This window comes from Zalophus californianus, chromosome 1 (genome assembly GCF_009762305.2).
Source record: "Zalophus californianus isolate mZalCal1 chromosome 1, mZalCal1.pri.v2, whole genome shotgun sequence".
Classification (NCBI taxonomy): Eukaryota; Metazoa; Chordata; class Mammalia; order Carnivora; family Otariidae; genus Zalophus; species Zalophus californianus.
Window position 1 is genome coordinate 41081230 of NC_045595.1, and position 23260 is coordinate 41104489.

The 23260-nt window shown below is 35.8% G+C and overlaps 1 protein-coding gene across 4 annotated transcripts in view; it reads right to left on the reverse strand.

The window, feature by feature from the left end:
* The window catches only part of CNTN3 (contactin 3), a 333748-nt gene that overhangs the window by 39071 nt on the left and 271417 nt on the right, over window positions 1-23260 (reverse strand). For all 4 annotated transcript variants that reach the window (XM_027585016.1, XM_027585017.2, XM_027585018.2 and 1 more), the window contains exon 13: window positions 20738-20913. In XM_027585016.1, the coding sequence (XP_027440817.1) occupies window positions 20738-20913 (176 nt within the window). The remainder of the gene's footprint in view (window positions 1-20737; window positions 20914-23260) is intronic.

Genomic DNA, 23260 nt, shown 5'->3' on the forward strand with positions numbered 1-23260 from the left:
AGTTTTGGTGAACTGATAGTTGAGCTGAGATTTGCAACATGAATACAAGCTATCTAAAAAAAGAGGGTTATAAAAATGGTTTATATTAGGGCACTTAAACATACAAAGACCCTAAGGCAGGTGAGAACGTAGTCTATTTGGGAGTATGAGGGGAGAGAGGATATCAAGATTAATCCACAAATTGCTCATTTGTCCCCAGAAAACTTAAACTTCATTGCAGATCATTTCAGGTTCATATTTACACCTTGATGACAATAAAATTTTGAGTTTTTTTCTACTTAAAAAAATTTTAAAGCTTCGCTAGATTTACTTGATCATCCAATTATTTGTTCATCTAATCATATAGATGTCTCCTAGAAAAAAATTCCATTTCCAGAACATGTTACAGGTATAAACAGTAAGTGGATTTATAATCCAAATCATCTTTGAAATAAATGCTAAGGGAAAATTCAGTGTGCATGAAATGAAATAGAAGAGGAGCTTATTAACTTTTTCCCCACATTTTCTTAGATGATGATGATGCTAATGGAATTTCTGACATAATTTAAAAACCACTCTGCCCCCCCAAAAAAACAAAAACAACTAAACAGTACATGATGTGATAACCCATGCCAGGTGAAAATAAATAAGCAGATAGATCATTAATAATTATAGGTAGGCTGAAAGTACACTGTGCTATCTACCATATGCTAAAAATCAAGGGATAAAATAAACCTTAGAACTCAGGAAACCTCTCGAACGGTGCAAATGTAGCATAAACTTGCAGTATAACAAATTATCAGCAAAAAACGAATTCCCTAGTAAGCTCTCTCAATGTAAATGCTGCTGCTAGGCTGCCAAGAAGCATAATTTTCCATTTTAAGGGGGGAAAAAGCCTTTGATGGCTATTCGGGAGGCAAGGTTGAATAGGTGGTCTTCCTCCTTTTCGTCACTTTTTACGCAGCCTGTTACTGCACAGATTCCAATATTAATCATTCATCCCATCGCTGGGTTGCCTTCCAAATCCTGACACGGCATGTAAATCATACGCAGGTGCCTTGAAAACAGTCAAACCTGCTGGTACCTTCTGGAACCTGGGTGGTGTTTTCCTCCATGAAGGTCCCTGAAGGAATTGCTGGTAGACGTGTATTTCTGACCAACCAAATTAAAACTTGCCCCCCACCAACCCAAAACAGCTGCAGCAAGGTCACTATCCATTACAAATACTCACTGTTCATACAAGGAATAGAAATAATTAGCAGCCACGGAAACATGGAAAAAAGGTCCTAATACTAAACAGTCCTAGTTTTGTTGACTAACAGCTTCATTTGAAATTGTCCAAAGCTTGCTTGTCTGAACAGGTGATGTTTAAAGGCAGGTAATATGGAGTCTGTTAATATCAAAATTTGCTCAATATTCTTTGATACCAGCAAACTGGAATAACTGCTCCATTACTGGATTGAGAATGCCAGCTTGATCCATCAGAACTATTTTTGGAAGAGTGACACATAAAAAATGATAAAAAACTCAGTCAAAGGCACTTCAGGCATATTTCAGGTTGTGTCCAATATCTGTTTTCTGTAAAGGGATCAGCTTTTCTATTGCAACATCAAGTTCATTATTAACAACATGGGACTTTTTTTTTTCTGGGTGGTGGTGTGTTGATGGAGTATCTAACTAAGCATTTGTGCCATCAGGATGCCTCATCTTTGTTCTCACAGTAATTTTAACTCAGTGTATTCTAGTGATTTCATTCATAGAGTTATACCTCCATAGTTGTGTTTTGCTATATCTTAGTACAAAGGCTCTTTATTTTTTTCTTAAAATTATAAACTTTCTTAGACTTCTATTTACATGGAAATTGATATGGAAAATGTATGTCTTCATCTTAAATGGAAAACCGCTGACCAAAATAATAGTTACCTGCCAAAATGAAAACAATGAGTAGAAAACAGTGCAAAGGAACACTGTCCAAAATAATGTAAATGGACATTAGCTGGACAAGTTCAAAGTGTCTGAGACTGAGACCTTTGCTCTCTTAGTTAAAAGGGGATTAGCTACTATTAGAGAACCATTAGTGACAAACTGAACATCATATTGAACCATTCTCCTTGATTTAACCTAAATGATTGAAACAAAATTAAAAATAGAATAGATCTCTTATTCTACCTTATTTAGTATTGCCTATGGGTACGTGGTCTGTGCTTTGCAAAACATGGGGCTACCCAGTTCACTACACCCAGCAGTTCTCAGTGTAGGCTGGACAATAAATTCACATGAATAGTCTTAAAAAAAATACTGGAAATGCCTAGGCCATATCACAGAACAATTAAATCAGAACAGACTAGGAAATGGAGACCCTCTACCTGATTCTAATGAGTAGTCAGGGTCAACAATTGTGATACCTCCTGAGATAGTCCATTCTTCATCTTTACTTCTTTTATAAATGAAAGGCTCTAAATAATCACTCACATCTTTTCCTAACCCTAAAATTCTGCAATAACTGCACAAGAAAATCATTAAGTTAGGCTGTTTACTGATGGGCTCATAAGCTGAGAAGAGCAATCCTATACATATTTTAATCATAGAGTACGGGTGAGAAAGCCAGTATTTGAAACAGGTACTGCAGGTCAATTGCAAGGCACATTTCCTTGTAATTAGACTGCCTTGGTATGTTCACCATAATTAAAAACAACAACAACAAAACCCAAAAGACACTGAGATAATTCAACATGCTGATAAATTTCTATAGATTCATACAGAAACTTACTGTTAGTCAACATGAATTACTCTAGGATTTCTCTGGATTTATGGGACAATTCTTTTTTTTTTGTGACTTAGGACAAGGCCTCTCTCCTTTTTTAAAAAAATTTTTTATTGTTGTTAATCACCATACATTACCTCATTAGTTTTTGATGTAGTGTTCCATGATTCATTGTTTGTGTATAACACCCAGGGCTCCATGCAGAGCATGCCCTCTTTAATCCCATCACCAGGATAACCCATCCCCCCACCCCCCTCCCCTCTAGAACCCTCAGTTTGTTTTTCAGAATCCATCGTCTCTCATGGTTCGTTTCCCCCTCCGATTTCTCCCCCTTCATTCTTCTTATGGGACAATTCTGACACAGAATGAAAGTATTTCAAGTCATGAGAGACTACCCTGAGTAACAATTTAACTCATGGATCAGATCTCTCTCTCTTTTTAAATCCTTCTATTACAAGCTGAAAATTTAGTTAAGAGGATATTTGTCCCTTATAGAATGAAAAGACTAGTATATAAGAATAGGAATCCATTCATACACAGGAATAAAAAGTCATTGTTTCATGGAAACTTGACCAAGCTGTGCCAAATGTCTTATGTTTACTTGTAGTTCCAATTACTATTGCTGTGTAATAAATTACCCAAAAGTTAGTGGCTTAAAATAACAATGATCATTTATTCTACTCTGGATTGTGTGATTTGAGCAGAGATCAGTGTGGAAAGTTCATCTCTGTTATAAATCTCATCAGCTGGGGTGGCTGACAGGGGACTGGAAAGCCCATTTACATGACTGGCAAGTTGAGGTGGGCTGCTGGCTGGGAATTCAGCCATACCTGTGGGCTGGGGACTTTAGTTCCTCTTGAGGTAGACCTCTCCACAGTGTGCTTGGGCTTCCTCATATTATGGTGTCTGGATTCCAAGAGAAATTGTGCTGATGGAACAAGATAGAAATGCATGCATTTTTACGAACTAGCCTTAGCAATCACATAGCATCACTCCTGCTGTTTTTTATTGCTCAAGGCAGTCATAAAGGACTAGGTTTCAAGGTGGGAGACATAGATTTCCCCACTCAGTGGGGAGGAGTGTCAAAGTCATTCTGAAAGAAGAGCATGTTGAATAGGGATGTTGTTAGAGCTATCATTGCAAACACGGTTGGCTACACTCCCCCAGAAATCTCTGTACCTACAATACTGCCTCTTTTTTGGGCAGCTGACCTATATGCATTATATATAAAATGGTTCCTTCATCTTCTGTCTTTTCCTTGGGTTCCTCCCATCAGGAGATCTGAGGGAAAGAGAACAGTAAGTTTGGGGTATTTGTTCACCAAAATTTATTCTTGCAAGGTTGTTTTGAGTGGCTATACCCAGGACCCAAAATAGGTTAAAAACAACAAAACAACAACAGCAACAACAACAACGACAACCCTTGCCTGGACACCCTTCCTTTCATGTCAGTAGCCTCTGTGAGTCAGGAAAAGGACTCCTAAGCAGTCAGAGAGAATAAAATTATACCTTCTTCCAGAAGAAGTGCTCTGAAAGAAATCTCACTATGTTTATTACAACAGCAGACCAATGTATTCCATCAGTTTTCCTGATACTTCAGAAGTGTAGGTTTTCATCTCAAAGTCTTACTGAAGAAGATTAAGAAAAAAGACTAGGTTTTCATCTCAAAGTCTTACTGAAGAAGATTAAGAAAAAAGATTAGGTTTAATGTCAAATATGACTATTGTTAGACTATTTTTTTTGGTAAAGAGTATGATCTAAAATTTTAGAGTCAGTATAAGAAAAACTAAAAAATCAGAGTGTTTACTGTAATTTAAAAAAATACCTAAAATTTCTGATTTTTGTCTAAAATTTTAAACTGCCCCAAAGGAACCATTTATTCTTTACTTTCTTATTTAGGTTCAGATCAATTAAATGGTATAATTAAATATTATGTTTTGCAAAATAGAATGATTTTCTTTCTGAAATTGGGACATAAAATCTAAGCCAACATGAACAATTACAACTCAATAATAAAAAGGCAAATAATCCAATTAAAAATGGACCAGTCACCCTGACTTCTGGTTTTTAGGCAGTGTATGAGCAGCTTGACATCACAGTCTGTTTTAAAAGCAAGTAAAAAGTTGAATGAACTGAAAAATCAACAACTCATTTTAGATCTGGCATGAAATGAGGTTAGAGAAAATCACTGCCTCCAACTGGAAAAAAAACAACAGGTAAATACAGAGAATCCTAATTTGCTGGAGTAGAAACCTACGAATGAGCAGAAACTTGCTCAGGAGCCAGTACTGGGGGTAGAGAAACCTGAGCTGTAATTGATGAATTGCTGGAGGGTCAGTGTGGACAAGCCTGAGAGTTATAACTCCAGGGAACCCAATCGTAGGGGGTTCCCCACATTTCTGTGAATTGTTCCTCCAGGAGCTCTTCGAGGTCCTCACAGTGAATACTGGGGAAAAATCCCCCCCATGTATCTGGCAGGGGAAGAGAACAGGAACCATTTACTATGTTGAAATAAGCCAAAGCATTCTGTTCTTAACAACGCTTGCTTTCAGGAGAAACTATTTTACCAGAGCCTAACCTGCTGGGGTTTTTATCAGAGACAAACACCTCTTCTGGGGGAATAGAAATACCCAAATCTAGCTCCCTCTCACCTTCAACATGGGGAACAGAAACAGACAACTTCAAGCCCTCTGGACATCTCATCAAATGGGGGAGGGGAAGAAACCCGGGTGAAGTTCACAGTCCAGGAGAACAGGCTCACCAAAAGAATGAGACCTAATCAGGATTATGGAATGCTTTCCCTCCTCCACACCTTACACTACATTAGTAGTGGCCAATTTCCTGCTGTTCTTTTCTCCTAGTGCACCATCTGCCTTTCAACAAAAAATGACAAGGCACATCAAAAGGCAAAAAACACACTTTGAGGAGATTTAATAAGCATCAGAATAGGCACCAAGTATGGCAGGAATGTTGGAATTGTCAGACCAAGAATTCAAAAGAACTACAATTAATATGCTAAGGGATTTAATGGAAAAAGCAGGCAATATGCAAAATAGATGGACAATGAAAACAGAAAAAGGGAAATTCTAAGAAACAATAAAAAAGAAATGCTAGAGATAAAAAACATTGTGACAGAAATGAAAAATGGTTTTGATGGGATCATTAATAGACTAGACATGGCTGAGAACACAATCTCTGAGCTTGAAGATATGAAAATCAAATCTTCTAATACCGAAAATAAAGGAGAAAAAGGCTGAAAAAAAAATAATAAAATATTCCAGAACTGTAGGATAACTACAAAAGGCATAATACACACTTAATGGGGATATCAGAAGGAAAAAGGAAGAGAAAGGGAGAAGAAGTAATATTTGAAGCAAAAATGACTTAGAATTTCCCCAAATTAATGTTAGATACCAGACCACAGATCCAATAGCTCACAGAAAATCAAGCAAGATAAATGCCATAAAAATTACACGTAGGCATATTCAAACCTCAAAAGAAATCAGAGAATCTTGAAAAAAGCCCAAGAAAAAAACACTTTACCTATAGAGGAAGGAAAATAAGAGTTATATCCAATGTCTCCTCAGAAATGAAGCAAGCAAGAAATCATATGGAATGAAATATTTAGTGTTGAGAGAAGAAACCCACCAACATAGAATTCAGTACCCTGAAAAGTAAAAGGAAAAATATACACTTTCTCAGGCAATAAAAAATATTAAGGAAATTTGTTGCTGGTAACCTGCCTTACAAGACATGTTAAAAGAAGTCCTACATAGGGAAGGATAATGATAGAAGTCAGGAACTTAGATTTTCATAGAGAAAGGAGAGAGAGTGGAGTCATATAAAATGCTCAATTAAAACAACAAAAGACAGAGAAAATGTGGAAGGTAAAAACAGAAACAAAGAACAAGGGCAACAAATAGAAAGTAAAAGAAATATGATAGATATTAATCCAACTATATTAATAAACTGTTTAAATGTCAATGGTCTAAATACACCAAGTAAAAGATGGAGACTGTCAGAGTGAATTAAAAAACAAGAACCAACTAAATCTTGTCTATAAGAAACCCACTTAAATATAAAGACACATATAGATTAAAAGTAAATGGGTGAAAAAAATATACCATGCTAACACTAATAATAAAAAGAGTGGGAGTAGCTCTAGATATAAAATTTTTAAAGATTTATTTATTTGAGAAAGACCGAGAGAAAGAACGTGAGTGGGGGAAGAAGCAGAGGGAAATGAGGAGAGGGAATCCTCAAGCAGACTCCCCACTGAGTGGGGTCCCAGGACCCCAAGATCATGACCTGAGCTGAAATCAAGAGTTGGTTGCTTAACTGACTGAGCTGCCTAGGCACCCTGGGAGCAGCTATATTAATTTCAAACAGAGTTGACTTTAAAATAAGAAAAGTTACCAAAGACAAAGAAAGGCATTACCTAATGATAAAGTGGCCAATATTCCAAAACATAACAACTATTAATGTATATATACCTAACAACAAGGAACCAAAATACATAAAGAAAAAAACAGATAAAATTTTAAGGAGAAATAGATGAATCTGCTATTATAGCTGAAGAACTTAAAACCCATCTATCAAAATGGACAGATCCAATAAGTATAAATACAGTAAGAACACAGTTGAACTGAAGAGGACTATCAATCAACTGGATACAATTGATATCTATAGACTCCTTCATTCAACAACAGCAGATTATACATTCTATTCAAGCTCACATAAAACATTTACCAAGAAAGACCCCACTATAGGCCATAAAATACACCTTAACAAATCTGAAGGGAAAGATACCCTACAATGTCTTCTCTCAGACCACAATGGAATTAAACTAGAAATTGGTAACAGAAAGATAGATGAAGATAGCTGGGAAATCCCCAAATACTTGATATTAAACAGCATACTTCTAAATAACACATAGGTCAAAGAAAACATCTTAAGAGAAATTTAGAAATATTTTGAACTAAATATAAATGAAAATATAATTTATCAAAATTTGTGGGATATAGAGACAGCAATGCTTAGGGGGAAATTTCCAGCATTGAATGCATGTATTAGAAAGGAAGAAAGATATAAAATCAAAATCTAAGTTTCCATCTTAAGGAACTATTTAAAAAAGAGAGACATATCAAAAGTAAGCAGATGAAATGAGATAATAAGATTAGAAATCAATGAAATTTGAAACAGGAAATCAATAGAGAAAAATCAATGAAACCAGAAACTGATGATTTGAAAAGATCAATAAAATCGATCAACCTCTGGTCACGCTAATTAAGAAAAGAAAGAGAAAACACAAATTACAAAATGAAAGAAGAGGTACCACTATGGATTCTATAACATTAAAGGGCTAGCAAAGGGATACCATGAATAATTCTGTGTCAACCAATATGATTACCTAGATGAAATGGGCCAAATCTCTGAAAGTCATATTCTGCCAAAACACATATAAGAACTATACTATTAAAGAAATTTAATTAATAATTAATAACTCTCCCAAATAGAAAGCAAAAGACCCAGATGGGTTCACTGGCAAATTCTACCAAACATTTAAGGAAGAAATTATACCAATTCTCTATAATCTCTTACAAGAGATAAAAGCTAAGGGAATATGTCCCAACTTATTTCATGAGGCCAGCATTACCCTAATTAATACTGAAATCAGATGAAGACATTGTAAGAAAACTATAGACTAATATCTCTCTTGAACATAGACATAAAAATCTACAACAAAGTATTAGCAAATCAATTCCAATAATGTATAAAAATTTATACAACACAACCAAGTGGGGTTTATCCCAGTTTTGTATGGCTGGTTCAATATTTGAAAATCATTTATTTAATGTAATCCACTATATGAAGAATCTAATAAAGAATCATCTTTGGAAAATGTCTGTTCATGTGTTCTACCCATTTTTAATTGGGTTATTCACTTTTTGGGTGTTCAATTTTATAAGTTCTTTATATATTTTGGAATCTAAGCTTTTATTGGATATGCCATTTGCAAATATCTTCTCCCATCCCATAAGTTGCCTTTTAACTTTGCTGACTTTTTTCCTTCACTGTGCACAAGTTTTTTATTAGAGAACAAACTGATAGTTACCAGAAGGGAGGTTGGTGGAGGGATGGGTTAGATAGGTGATAGGGATTAAGGAGGGCACTTGTGATGAGAACCGGATGATGTATGGAAGTGTTGAATCACTATATTGTACACCTGAAACTAATATTACACTGTATGTTAACTAACTGGAATTTAAATAAAAACTTAAAAAGAGAAAAAGAAGGACCATAACATCACTTTTGCCATATTCAACTGGTGACACAAACCAGTTTTCGTACAGTAGGGAAAAAAAAAAAAAAGAAAAAAAATCACATGATATATCAATAGATGCAGAAAAAGCATCTGACAAGAAAGAAAGAAAGAAAGAAAGAAAAAAAGAAAGAAAGAAAGAAAGAAAGAAAAGAAAGAAAGAGAGAAAGAAAGGCCTATTCATGATGAGAACTCTCAGCAAACAAAGAATGGGGAAAATTCCTCAACTTGATAGAAAACATCTACAAAATACCTACAATTAACATCATAATTAATGGTCAGAAACTTAAAAATTTCCTGCTAACATCAAGAACAAGGCAAGGATGTTCTTTTTCATCACTACTCTTAACACTACTAGAAATCTTAGTAATTCAATAAGACAGCAAAAAAAAAAAAAAAAAAAAAGGAAATAAAGGGTATACACATTGGGAAGAAAGAGATAAAACCACCTTTTTTCTCAGATGATATTATTATCTATGTAGAAAATCTGAAAGAATCAACAGAACAAAATGCCTGGAAGTAATAAGCAATTACAGCAATGTTGTAGGATACAAGGTTAATATAGAAAAGACAGCTTCTCCCCTATATAACAGTAATGAACAAGTTAATTTGAAATTAAAACACATTACTATTTGTACAGCATTCAAAAAATGAAATATTAAGATATAAATCTAACAAAATACATATAAGAACTATATGAAGAAAACTATAAAACTCTGATGAAAGATATCGAAAAAGAACTAAATAAATGGATAGATATTCTATGTTCATGGATAGGAACATTCAATATTGTGAATGTCAGTTTTTCCCTGCTTGATGTATAGAATAAATGCAATCCCAATAAAAAAAAAATCCCAGCAAATTAGTGTATGGATATTGACAAAGTGAATCTAAAGTTTACATGAAGAGGCAGAAGACCCAGAAGAGCCAATTCAATATTGAAGGAGAATTAAACTGGAGGATTGACACTACCCAACTCAAGACTTACTAACAGTAGGGGTGGATTCAAGAGTGGAATCCCATTATGCACTAAGCTAACAACTGATGCCCCTTCCCCAGGGAAAAAAGTCATCTCCTAAGTGGAGTGATGCAATTTTATTGAAAGTTGTGGGGAAACAAGGTGAAATTCACAGCAAAATCTTCCCAAAGTTTTCTTTAAATACCTGCATCTCCCCCAAAGTTTTACTCCCCATGACACATCCCCCAATTTTTTTATAACACACTCTCCAAAGAACAGTCATTTCAAAGTTTTCTCCATATCCCTCCTCAAATTCCCACAGCTTGTATATCCCATTCAATCCAGGAAAATTTATGAAAACTCTTAGGAAAAGAAGAATATTGTTTTTTTGACTATGTGAACATGAAAACTTTTATGAATGATAATAAACAAAGTTAGTAGGAAAGTGACATACTGAAAGAAGATATTCCCAGTGAATTAAACTAAGATATAATCAATAGCTTGAATACATAAGGATGTATTGTAAATCCGTAAAACCAAGTTCTGAATTCCAACAGGAGAAATGAATAAAGGATACAGATTTGCAATTTATGGAAGAAGTCTGTCATACCGTAAGACAGGAAATGACCAGTACATACTCTGAGTTTATGTCTGTGTGAAGAATTTTCTGCTGTGACCTCAGGAAAACACTGTCTAATGGACACATGACATAGATGAGATGAAAATCTGATACATGAAAATGTCAATTTCACTGCTTCGTCTCTGACCAAAATAAAATACATCTTTTTTGGCTAATGGTTGTCTTGAAGCAGTTTGTGTTTTGTTTTTGTAATTTTTGAAAGTCATTCTCTATTGACAGATTAAAAAAATGTTTTGGGGGGCACCTGGGTGGCTCAGTTGGTTAAGCCTCTGCCTTTGGCTCAAGTCATGATCCTGGGGTCCTGGAATTGAGCCCTGTGTAGGGCTCCCTGCTTACTGGGAAGTCTGCTTCTCTCTCTCTGCCCCTCCCCATGCTTATGCTTGCTCTCTCTCTCTCTGAAATAAGTAAATAAAATCTTTAAAAAATGTTTTTGAATATTCTTCTATATAATAATCCAGATAGGTGGACTTTTGTCAATTTTTCTAGCTAGAAATAAAAAGGTAATTTTTTCTTTTTCCTGCAGAAGTAATCTTCCATTTCATAAAAGTAAATATTAAGCCCCCAACTGTCTTGATTTGGGGGAGTCAGTTATAATTTTAAGTATTTCTTTAATATCTAAAATGTTAATAAGCAAATGGAGAGTTTCTCAATCTCATTATTGATCTGAGAAATGAGAAGTTGGTGATAATGAGATCACTTTTCAACCATCTGTTTGGCAAAAATGTTTTATAAAAATGAAGAGAAAAAAACATTCTGCTGACAGGAACATAAATTGCTGCACCTTTTTTTTTAAGCTTTTAATTTTTTTTATTATGTTATGTTAATCACCATACATTACATCATTAGTTTTTGATGTAGTGTTCCATGATTCATTGTTTGCGTATAACACCCAGTGCTCCATTCAGTACGTGCCCTCTTTAATACCCATCACCAGGCTAACCCATCCTCCCACCCCCGTCCCCTCTAGAACCTTCAGTTTGTTTCTCAGAGTCCATAGTCTCTCATGGTTCATCTCCCCCTCCGATTCCCCCCCCTTCATTTTCCCCTTCCTGCTATCTTCTTTTTTTTTTTTTTTAACACATAATGTATTTTTGTTTCAGAGGCACAGGTCTGTGATTCAATAGTCTTACACAATTCACAGCGCTCATCATAGCGCATACCCTCCCCAATGTTTATCAGCCAGCCACCCCATCCCTCCCAACCCCCCCACCACTCCAGCAACCCTCAGTTTGTTTCCTGAGATTAAGAATTCCTCATATCAGTGAGATCATATGATACATGTCTTTCTCTGATTGACTTATTTCACTCAGCATAATACCCTCCAGTTCCATCCACGTCATTGCAAATGCAAAAGTTCATTCTTTTTGGTGGCTGCATAATATTCCACTGTATATATATACCACATCTTCTTTATCCATTCATCTGTTGATGGACATCTTGGCTCTTTCCATAGTTTGGCTATTGCGGACATTGCTGCTATAAACATCAGGGTGCATGTACCCCTTCAGATCCCTACATTTTTATCTTTGGGGTAAATATCCAGTAGGCTGCACCTTCCTTGAAGGACAATTTAGAAACAAAGCTACCATTACTGCTAGTAGTAGTAATAGTAATAACAACAAGAACAAGAACTAACATGTTCTAGGTGCTTTATATATTTATACATCTGAATAAGATACTATTATCACCTCAGTTTACAGATGAAAAACTGAGGAAAGAGAGATAAAGATCAACAGTTCATAAGAGAATGAAATAGGTTTTAAAAGTTGGAATTCTGAGTTCAGATTTTTTAATGATGAAACTAGATAATTCTAATCAGATTCAGCAATTCCTTGCCTGAGCAAATATCCAAAGAAAACTCTGTGGAAATTACTGATAAGGTTTCACTATTCTTTCAAAATATTACCTATTCTTTTTCTTACCTATTTCTTACTCTAAACACCATCAGAATTATTTAAACTGGAATCAGATTGTTAGTTTTTTTAAAGCCAAGGAAAAATCTAAGAAAAATTAAAAGCCTCATAATACACAGTTGCTTTATTTCATCCAGGAGCACCAACATTTTTTTTTTAAAGATTTTATTTATTTATTTGACACAGAGAGAGAGACAGCGAGAGAGTGAACACAAACAGGGGGAGTGGGAGAGGGAGAAGCAGGCTTCCCGCCGAGCAGGGAGCCCGATGCGGGGCTCGATCCCAGGACCCTGGGACCATGACCTGAGCCGAAGGCAGACGCTTAACGACTGAGCCACCCAGGCGCCCCCAGGAGCACCAACATTTTATAATTCTTTCCCTGTCTTTCTATCCATCCATCTGTCCCTCCCTTCCTCCCTCGCTCCTTCCATCCACCCATCCACCTATTCATTCATATTAATAAAGTATTATAGCTTTCTTTATTTAGGTCTTGCATACTAATACAAATTATTAACATCTATTTTATCTTTTCAAGGAGTTTTTTGTCCCATTATACTTTCTTATCAGTTACTGTTGTTATATTAGAAAGCTATTATTTTTTATAAATTTTTCTTGTATCTAAGCAGTTGATGGAACGCTCATTAATTTTTAAAAATTTAGAGTTGATACTATTGGATTTTGAGTAGTCCAAATATCATTTTGTCCTCAAATTATGCTAACTTTGTTTCCTTATTTTCAGAGTTAAGTCATTTATTCCTGTTTATACCTCATTGTATTGGTCCAAACATTTCCAAATGGTTTTAAAGTAATGGTATTTGTGTGTTTCCTTTCTTATTAAATAAATAAAAGTATTCCTAGTATTTCCCTTTAAAGACATTTTTGGGACGTGGAAGAAGTAGTTTTCTGTTCCTATAATAGGTCATTAATTTTATTGAATGTCTTTTAAATACCCATTGAGAATACTGTGGTCTATTTTATTAGATCTATTGATATGATGCATGCACATTGGCTAGAATATCCCCACGTAGTTTACAAAGGGTCATTATCATTATTTAATTTATTTAATTAATAATTTTAATTTAATGTTCAGTCTTGTTTGACAAAATGTCATTCAGGTTTTCACACTATATTCATGAAATGAATATTTATGTACTAATTATTTGCTATCTTGCTAGGTTTTGTTCTTAGGATTATGTAAGCCTCACAAAATAAACTGAAAAGATTTTTGAACTTTTTATGTTGTCAAATAGTTTATATAACAAAATATTTATCTAGTTCCTGAAAACTTGAAAAAAACAGTTAAATTATTTGGCCCTAAAACCCTTTTTTGTGTGTGTGGGGGGGCGATTGGTGGTTATTGATTTACATTTTTTCATACTTAATGGATCTATTTAGGCTTTCTAATTCTTATTAATTTTGATTATTTCTATTTTACCAGAAATGTTCCACTTAACTGGATTCCATTAAATACATATGAGTCCAACATGGAATACTTTGTTTTTAAATATTTCTTTATTATCTATTATATTCTCTTTCTCACTTCTGATTTTAGTTTTATCTTTATTCTTCACTGGTACATTCTAGAGATTATCCATTACTTTTTGACATTTCACCCACCCGGTTTGTTCTTCCATCTCCTTTGTATATAATAGTTTTGCTATTTTTCATTTCTAAGTTTTATTAGGGTGTGAAAAGAATGAAAAGGAATGCGTATTTTCTATTTGTGTAGAAAAATTTTTATGTGTATCTGTTTCTTCCATTATAACAGAGTATCAAAACTGTCTTTTACTAATTTTGGCAAAATGATCTATTGGCAGTTAAAAGAAGAGCTCTCAGAGACTATATACCAATTTTGTTTCTCATTTTTCTCCTTGCTTTTGACTTGATATATTTTTAATGGTATATTATTTGGAGTATTACAGCTTATGATTATTATACCTTCCTGACAGAGCAAACTTTTTCAAAATGTATTTATCCTTTCTACTCTTGAGATTTGCCTTGAATTATTACGATCTTTTTACAAATAACACTTGTTATTCTCTCTTTTTTGTTGCATCTGTCTGATAAATATTTGTATATTTTTTCACTTACATCCTTTTATTTATAGCCTTGGTTTTTGTTGTAACTGATATTTTTATGGGTTTTAGTTCAAGTTACGTGTTACTTGGTTTGACTTCTTATAAATTTAAATCTTACCATGTTTCCACTAGGGGTAGATTTGGACCATTCATCTTAATAAACATTTTACTTGATGAATATAGTCCTGGGATGCCAATCACACTTTAAGTAGAAACAGAGCCTCTATATGCCTGGTTGAGCAAATGATGAATTAGGGAAATAAACTCAACTTCAACAGTTTTGTACATTTCCCATTTTCTGTAAGCATTGCAGAACCCTTGTTTTTTCATCCCTAAGCAGCTTTTTGGGAAGAGCTGGACTTCAGGGAAGTGTTCAAGATGAATAGTAATTTCTCTGGTTTAATCACCACTTTTATCGACTCCTTCTTGAGTATATCCTAATGTCATTCCAAGTCAGGTGATGCTTTGAATTTGGAAAACATAGAAAATTTATAAGACCCTCCAAGTAGGAGATGCTTAAAAACTCAGAGTATCACCACAACTAGTGTTTGGAAGAGTGTTTTGCCTCAGATCTGTATTTAAAATGCACATACAGGGGCACCTGGGTGGCTCACTCAGTTTGGGTGTCAGACTCTTGATTTCGGCTCAGGTCATGATCTCTGGGTTGTGGGATACAGCCCCACATTGGGCTCCACGCTGGGTGTGGCACCTGCTTGAGATTCTCTCTCTCCCTATCTCTCTGCCTATTCCCCCCGCACCCCCACCACAATCAATCAATAAAATGCACATAAAACCTTTTTTAAACAGTGTTGTATTATAAAAAAACTGTTATTTTCAAACTTTTAGTCCTCAGACCCTGATAATTCTATGAAACAAATCAAGTTAAAGTGACCACAATTGTGTTATTACACACAAAGGATTACTTTTAAAGATATTCTTTTCTACCACTGAGAGCTGGGAAATGCATCAAATCCCGAGGCTCATGAGGAGCTGCCATAACAAGAGTGAGCCTGGGCCGTGGGAGATAAATCACCCTGAAGTCAGCCACTCAAATGGATGGCAGTCACTGCTAAACCAGTCACCGCTAAACCTCTTATTGCTTCCAGTGACTTTTATCCACACACATTCTAATTCATCATAGATGCAATTCCACAAAATGTTTGTAAAGCTGTACAGCTTGGCTCTATACATTCTTCATTTCTAAAGCACCTACACCCCATCAAGTTTATCAAAGCATATCCATTTAAACACCCATTACAATATACACTGAACTCTTGGTATGTTTCGGTTTGAAGGTTTCTATTTATAGTGATCCCCCATCATATAATATATCTCAGTCCCAAAGGTAGCTTATTAGGCAAGTCAAAATTGTCCTTGAATGTTCTAAAAATTATATTTAAATTGCTAGGCCCCTGATACTTAGGTCCTAGCTCGTGATGTTCTTCTGTTTCTCTTGAACTGTGGGCTATTATCTCTTTCATCCTGTTAGTGGAAGCTAAGGTATATTTAAAAATAGAGAAAGACGTTTTACCGGGATGAATGATGGAATCTCTCTCCTTTCCCTCTATTATGTTTTTATATTTTGACTGGGTACATGTAGTGGAATTCTGTTGGTTAAATATGAGTATAAGAGAATGCTACTGTATACATATTGCTGAGACTATGTCTCTTCTTCTTTTTTTTTTGAGTTGGAGAGAGAGGCAGAGGGATCGGGAGAGAGAGAATCTTAAGCAGGCTCCACGCCCAGCACAGAGACTGACATGGAGCTCAGTCTCACAACCCTGAGAGATCATGACCTGAGCTGAAATCAAGAGTCGACGCTTAACCAACTGAGTTACTCAGGCACCCCAAGCCTATGTCTCTTCTTAAAACTGCATTTATATGAAACAAAAGTGTATACATATGAATATATACATTCTTACTTACATACATTACTATATATATATATATATATATATATATATTTTTCAAACTTTTAGTCCTCAGACCCTGATAATTCTATGAAACAAATCAAGTTAAAGTGACCGCAATTGTGTTATTACACACAAAGGATTACTTTTAAAGATATTCTTTTCTACCACTGAGAGCTGGGAATCAAGCTATATATATAGCTTTATATATATATAGCTTTATATATATAGCTTTATATATATAACTACATATCTTTATATATATATATATATATATAAAGATATGTAGACATAGTGAAATGGAGAGATAAAAGTGTTCCAGAAGAGACCAATGTGTGCAAACTTCCATGGTGGGAGGGAACACAGCAAATACTAAAAACTGATGTGAAAAGAGACCAGAAAATGAGGGAAGAAAAGTTAAGTGACTCACCCATGGCATCATGCAGTACCAACAGAACCTAGAGCTCATACATATCTGAACACAAATCTCTGTTTTTCCAGTTACCCCACAACATGCCTGCAACTGAGATTTGTGTGGCAAACACTGGACTTAACTGGAATTCTTTTACTGCTGATTTATTTATACAACTTTGATTCGTCCCATGGGTACAGGCTGAAGCTTGTCTCTGGACCCATACCTCTCCCCTGTGATATGCCAATTTGCTTTAGTCACTTGGTTTATTTAGCTTTTCTGAATGTATAACCGTGCAGAAACCTGTGACTGACATGATGTTCAAAGATACACAATAGATCGGATCTAAACTATAAGAGCTTTTTGAACTTGTGGATTTTTCCCAAAAGGTTTTTTTTTTTTTTTTTACAATAAATGAATTAAGTATTGACTACTCAATGTATGGTCCAATATACCCTCTTGTATAGTCCCAGTGACAACTGGTTGAATCAGTTAAAATCTCTGAGCTAGATTTCCCAATTATAAATTACCCCTCCCCCCTTAAAAACAGAGTTCTCACTAGCCACCTTTCTTGGCAACTTTCCAAGTCACATTTTGCTGCTTTTGAAACTAGGGGATATACCTAGGAACATACTGGATAAAAGAGAAGCAGACTTTTCTAGGTATTAATGTGAATGCTGCAATGAATATATAATCAGAGGACAAGACTTGTTACGTGATTCCCTCCTCATGCAACGGAAAACCAATTTACTTAATTGCCCATGTTTAAGGTTAATGTCATCATGTATGGCTTCCTGTTTTATACTGATGAGAGAATGTTAAGTTACTAATGGCACAAGTCAGTAAAAAAAATTCACAGGCCATGAACTAGCATGCTAGAAAAAGAACAGAATTGGCAGGTGATGCAATTAATTTATGAAAAGTCATGTTTCAGATACCTGACTCTGGTGAAAAGATGACTTTATATAGGACCTATAGGCAAGGCAGGGGCAGGTAAATTACATTAAAACCTCAAACATTCCTAACTCCAAGCTCCTCTTACAGAAAGCAGTAATCTAGCTCAGTCTAAAGTGAGCACTTCTTTTAAGAATGTTTAATGAGCGGCGCCTGGCTGGCTGAGTTGGAAGAGCATGCAACTCTTCATCTTGGAGTTGTGAGTTTGAGCCCCATGTTGGGAGTAGAGATGGCATAAATAAACAAACTTTAAATAAAAAGAATGCTTGATGAATATTAAAATCAAACTACTTTGGGTTTCTAGTCTCTTATTATGTATTTCTTTAGCATTAGGTTAAGATGGAGGACACTGTATTGGATAAAACACCATCAGTAATTTAATATCCAGCAGATAAATTACAAACACAATTATCTACATTAGACAGCAAAGGTAACTAATGTTTCACATAAGATTCTTTATCTAAGAATTAAGGTTATGACAAGAGCTGAGGTAGAGGAGAAGCCGTTTCCAGACTGGATAAGAGGACTTTATGAAGGGAACATTCTAGTTTTTTGTCTTTTCTTTTGCCTTCCCTCCAAAGAAAGGCAAATGACAAACCCTACATATGGAGTATAGTTGGCTGAGAATACTAGTGTATGCCTTTTCCTATTGTGATAGAAATCTGTGACTTTTTTAAAGGGCATTTAAAGTAATAGTGAAAGAAATGCTAATAGGTTGTAGCAATTGGTGAAGTTCTCGAAAGCCTCGAATCAGTCAGAATAATTAGAGAAACTAGAACTTCTAAAATGGATAAGCCAGACGAAAGAAAATAGAAATGGCAATGACACTGTACTCTCCTTTATCCCCTTCAACAAATCTCTCTCTTTTTATAAGAACATCAGTCATATTGGATTAGGCCCCATTCCACTCCATTATGATGTCACTGTAACTTAACTAAGTGCATCTGCAACAACCCTAATTTCAAATAAGGTCACTCTCTGAGGTATTGAGGTAACTAAAAAAATTTCTGCATCTCCTTTACTGCCAGTGACCACACTTATACTCAGAACACACTACAACACTTCTGATACCAGATGTGTGTGTGTTCTCCACATCAAGGATCCTCTGACACAAGTCGGATGTCCTATAATTCAGTACTGACACTATCTGCCTGGAATCAGCATCAGATACCATGAGTTAAGAGCTTGGTCCCAGAGGACTGCCCCCACTTTAGATACCAATCACAAGGCTCAGACTGTCACCTGAACCTTTGATCAACTGGCTGTAAACTGGGGTTCCCATGACCCTCTGCTTGGGTTCAATCATTTGCTAGTACGGCTCACAGAACTCAGGGAAACATTTATTTACATACACCAGAAGAAAGGATGCAGATGAATGGCCAGAAGAAGAGGTACAGAGGGTGAGGTGTGCCACCCCCCAGCATATAGTTGTGTTCACCAACTTATAAAACCCCAAACTTTTGGGATTTTTATGGAAGCTTCATCACATAGGCCTGATCAATTATGAATTCAATCTCTAGCTCCTCTCCCCTTCTCAGAGAATGAGTGATAAGAGCTAAAATTTCCAAGCTTCTAATCATGGTTTTTCTGGTGACCAGTCTTCATCCTCAAGCTATTCCGAAGCCCACAGAGAGACACCTCATTAGAAGAAAAGCATTACTATCACCCAGGAAATTCCAACGGTTTTAGGAGCTCTGTGGCAGGACCCAGGGGCAGAAATCAACATATTCTATCATTTCAGAATTAGGCTTTAGGACTTGAACAAATCTTTTTTGGCGGGGGGGTGGGGGCACACAACTGAAATCATAACATTATCCTTTTAAGTTGCACCTGATCCTAGTAGGTTAATATACCTGGGTGTATACCTTACATTTAATATGAAATCTTTGTCAAATGAATAAAACTGAGTTGTCCATCAGGCCATCTTTTGTTTTTATTTTTATTTTTTTTTCATCCAAAGGAAAAACCTTGAACTCTACTATACACCACTGACATCTTAGCTAAACAGAATGAAGCTATTCCTAAGTCAATGCGAACAGGCCTCCAAGGGCAACTGGCCTTGTGATTCTGGATTCATAGTTATGTGACCAGCTGTAGGGTCTGCTCTTAGTTTGTGTGGCTCATCAACATTGAGTCACTTCTTAACGGTTCTCCTCAAAGTGTTGGTTCTTCCTTGAAATCTGTAATTCTTCCTCACATAGAACTATCACAAATGAGGAGACAGAATGGGACATAAGAAAACATTTGTGTTTTGAGCACATAAAGATTTAGGCTTGAATCTAGGTCCACACTAACTAGCTCAGTGACCCTGGACAAGTCAGTAAATATTTCAAATCCTTAGTCTGTGTATTTGTAAAATGAAAATTCTCACTGCTAATGCCCAGAGCGACACTGAGGATTAATGCGGATAAAGCTCTTGGCTTGACATAAAGGAGGCATTTAGCAAATGTGACTTGTTTTAATTTCATAATAAATATGTTATGTTGAAACCTGACACCTGTATAAGAAAACTTTCCCTCCCATAGGGTACTAATGACAAAATTATCATGGTCTTATGTATAATCATCTATTTAATATAAATAAAACAAACATCAATTTTAATTAAAATTATAATTTATAGGTTGAAGTAACTGTGTTCATTTTGTGGTAATGGCAGTAATAAAATTTGATCACAACAGAATTGGGAATGCAGATTTACTCACAGAACAACATTTCTTGAGCATCATATATGGGCCAGATGTTTTTTTAGGGACAATGTGTTAGAGCCACAGGTGATATAAATAGCAGGAGGAAAGTGGCACAACTTACCCCACCGACTTTCTCAAAGTGAGATCCATCTTTCTTAAAATCGGTGAGGGCCCCATTGAAATACCAGGTGAACATGATGTCTAATAGGGGGTCATGCTGCACTTGGCAGGGCAAAATGACACTTTCACCAACCGAGACATCCATGTTGGATGGTGCCAAAGTGATTCGTGTTGGTTCTATTAAGGAAACAAGAAAGGTTTAAGTAAAATGTTAGTAGCATTTTTATTTTGATGAAAGCATTTTCACAAGCTGATGGTTAATCTAGCATTTAGGGTACATGATTAAAAGTCTTCAAGATGAATATAGATAATGTATTTCACTGGATCCACAAATTCCTGTTAAAAGAATTAGGATATCTGAATTTATAGAATTTATCAGTTAAAAATTAAATTCACCTATAAATAAGAGTTATAATGCTACTACAAAATCAATTTGAACTTATTTTTATTGATTTGTGAAATACAGGGGTAGAAATAGAAACCACTGGATTCTCACTGACTTTGAATGACCCAAAAATGCATTGCTACCAAAATTTAAATAGACCCAAACACTCGAGAGACCACACAAAAGACATTTAGAACAGGTACTATAAGACGGATACTAAGTTAAAATGTTAATGTGTTTTACCCCCGATGTCCCCATGTACACTTCCTTCTCCCTATCATCATAACAGTCCTCCCGTGAATTAAACTTCTTATGACCCCACTTTTCTATTGTTGCTCCTCATTTGTTGACTCCATGTTGCAGCAAAAGTCTTCAAAAGAATCATTTATGTATGTTGTCTACAATTCCTCTAGTAAATTCCCTCTTTAATCCACTCCAGTTAGCCTCTGGCTCCCTCCAACCCATTTGCTTTTGTCAAGGTTCCCAGTAATCACCCTGCTGCAAACCAATGGCACATTTTCCAATCTCACCTTACTTAATTGACCTCTCAGCAGCATTTGCTACCCTTGATCATTGTCTTCCTGTCAGTTCACTTTCTTTGCTTAGTTTCTGGGACACCAAATTCTCTCTGTTTTCTAGAACCATCCATGCCTGTTACTCCTTATCTGTTTCCTCGTCTCTTCCTAAATCTCATAATGTTAGACTGCTTCAAGCTCAGTCCTTGGTTTTTCTTATTCTCTGTCTTCACTCACTCTGTGGGTGACTTTAGCTAGTCTTTTCTTTTCAAGTATATATCCATATGCTAACAACTCCCAAATGTGTATCTCTATTCTTCATCTCTCTCCCCAAACCCAGATTCATATATCCAACCACCTCTCCGGGACACCTACTTGGGTGTTATGATAGATATTATTGTTCATCATAATTTCCTTAAACACATACAGTAGGATTAAATTATCAGCACCTTTGAATTCAGGCATAACCAAATGTTAATGCTTGGCCAAAGAAATGTAAGATGGAGTTATGTGTGGCACAGACAGACAGAAGCCTGGAAGAACTAAGAGACTAACTGATGTGTAGTCTTTCTTCTTCCACTGTGACAGGCAATATGCCAGATGGTGGAGGCACTGGGACCCTTTATTCCTGAATGAAGACAGTATGGCTGACCTACCACGAACTTGCTGTATAAGCAAAAACTAAGTATTTGCTATTTTAACCCACTGAAAGGTTGGGTTTGTTGCTAGTGCCAGAATACTGTGGTCTGCTTTACACAAATAGAGCCTAATGAATATTTCATACTTAACACATCCAAACTGAACTCCTGGTCTACCTTTTCCCAAACTTTGCAACCTTGCCATCTCAGTTGTTTTGACTGTCATTCTTTCTATTATTTGCCAAATGCCCTGCAATTGTCCTTGTCTCCTTTCTCTTGGGCCTCACATCCAACTCATCAGCAACTCCTGTTGAGTCTACAAGCAGAGTATTTACAGAATCTGATCCTTTCCCATCAATTCACTTGGGTATTATCATCTCCAGCCTGGTTTGTAGCCGTGGTCTTCTGAGATCTCTCCCACTTCTACTCTTGATTCTGCACAGTCTGTTGTCATTAGAGCAGCTAGACTAAACCTTTAAAAATGCATTTCACATCATGCCACTCCTCTATTGATTTGCACCAGCCTCCACTTCTCACTCCAACTAAAAGCTAAAGTCCAAACGAGGTCTACAAAGCTCCTCCATGATTATCCCCAAGGAATCTATTAGTTAACTCCACCCTCTCCATGAAATATTTGTTTAAACCTCCCTTTCTCACCGGGCCTACTTCATTCACAGTGCTTCTGCTCCAGCCTACCTCTACCATACACTACTCTGTATTTTCTCAATTGTTTGCAATTTTTTCCTTCTAATAATTTCCTATCTTTTATTCCTACTGCATGTTTTCTTTCTACCTCTGGTAGAAGGTAAGATTCATGAGGGCAGCATCTTTGTCACTTTGTTTGCCAACATAGGTCAAGAACCTGATACGTAGTAGGTATTCATTTTTTTCTTGAATGAATAAATAAACAACATATATTCACAACTCTCATTGATGGCAAAGATTATTCCATGGGCTTAAACATCTCCAGAAAATATCAATGATAA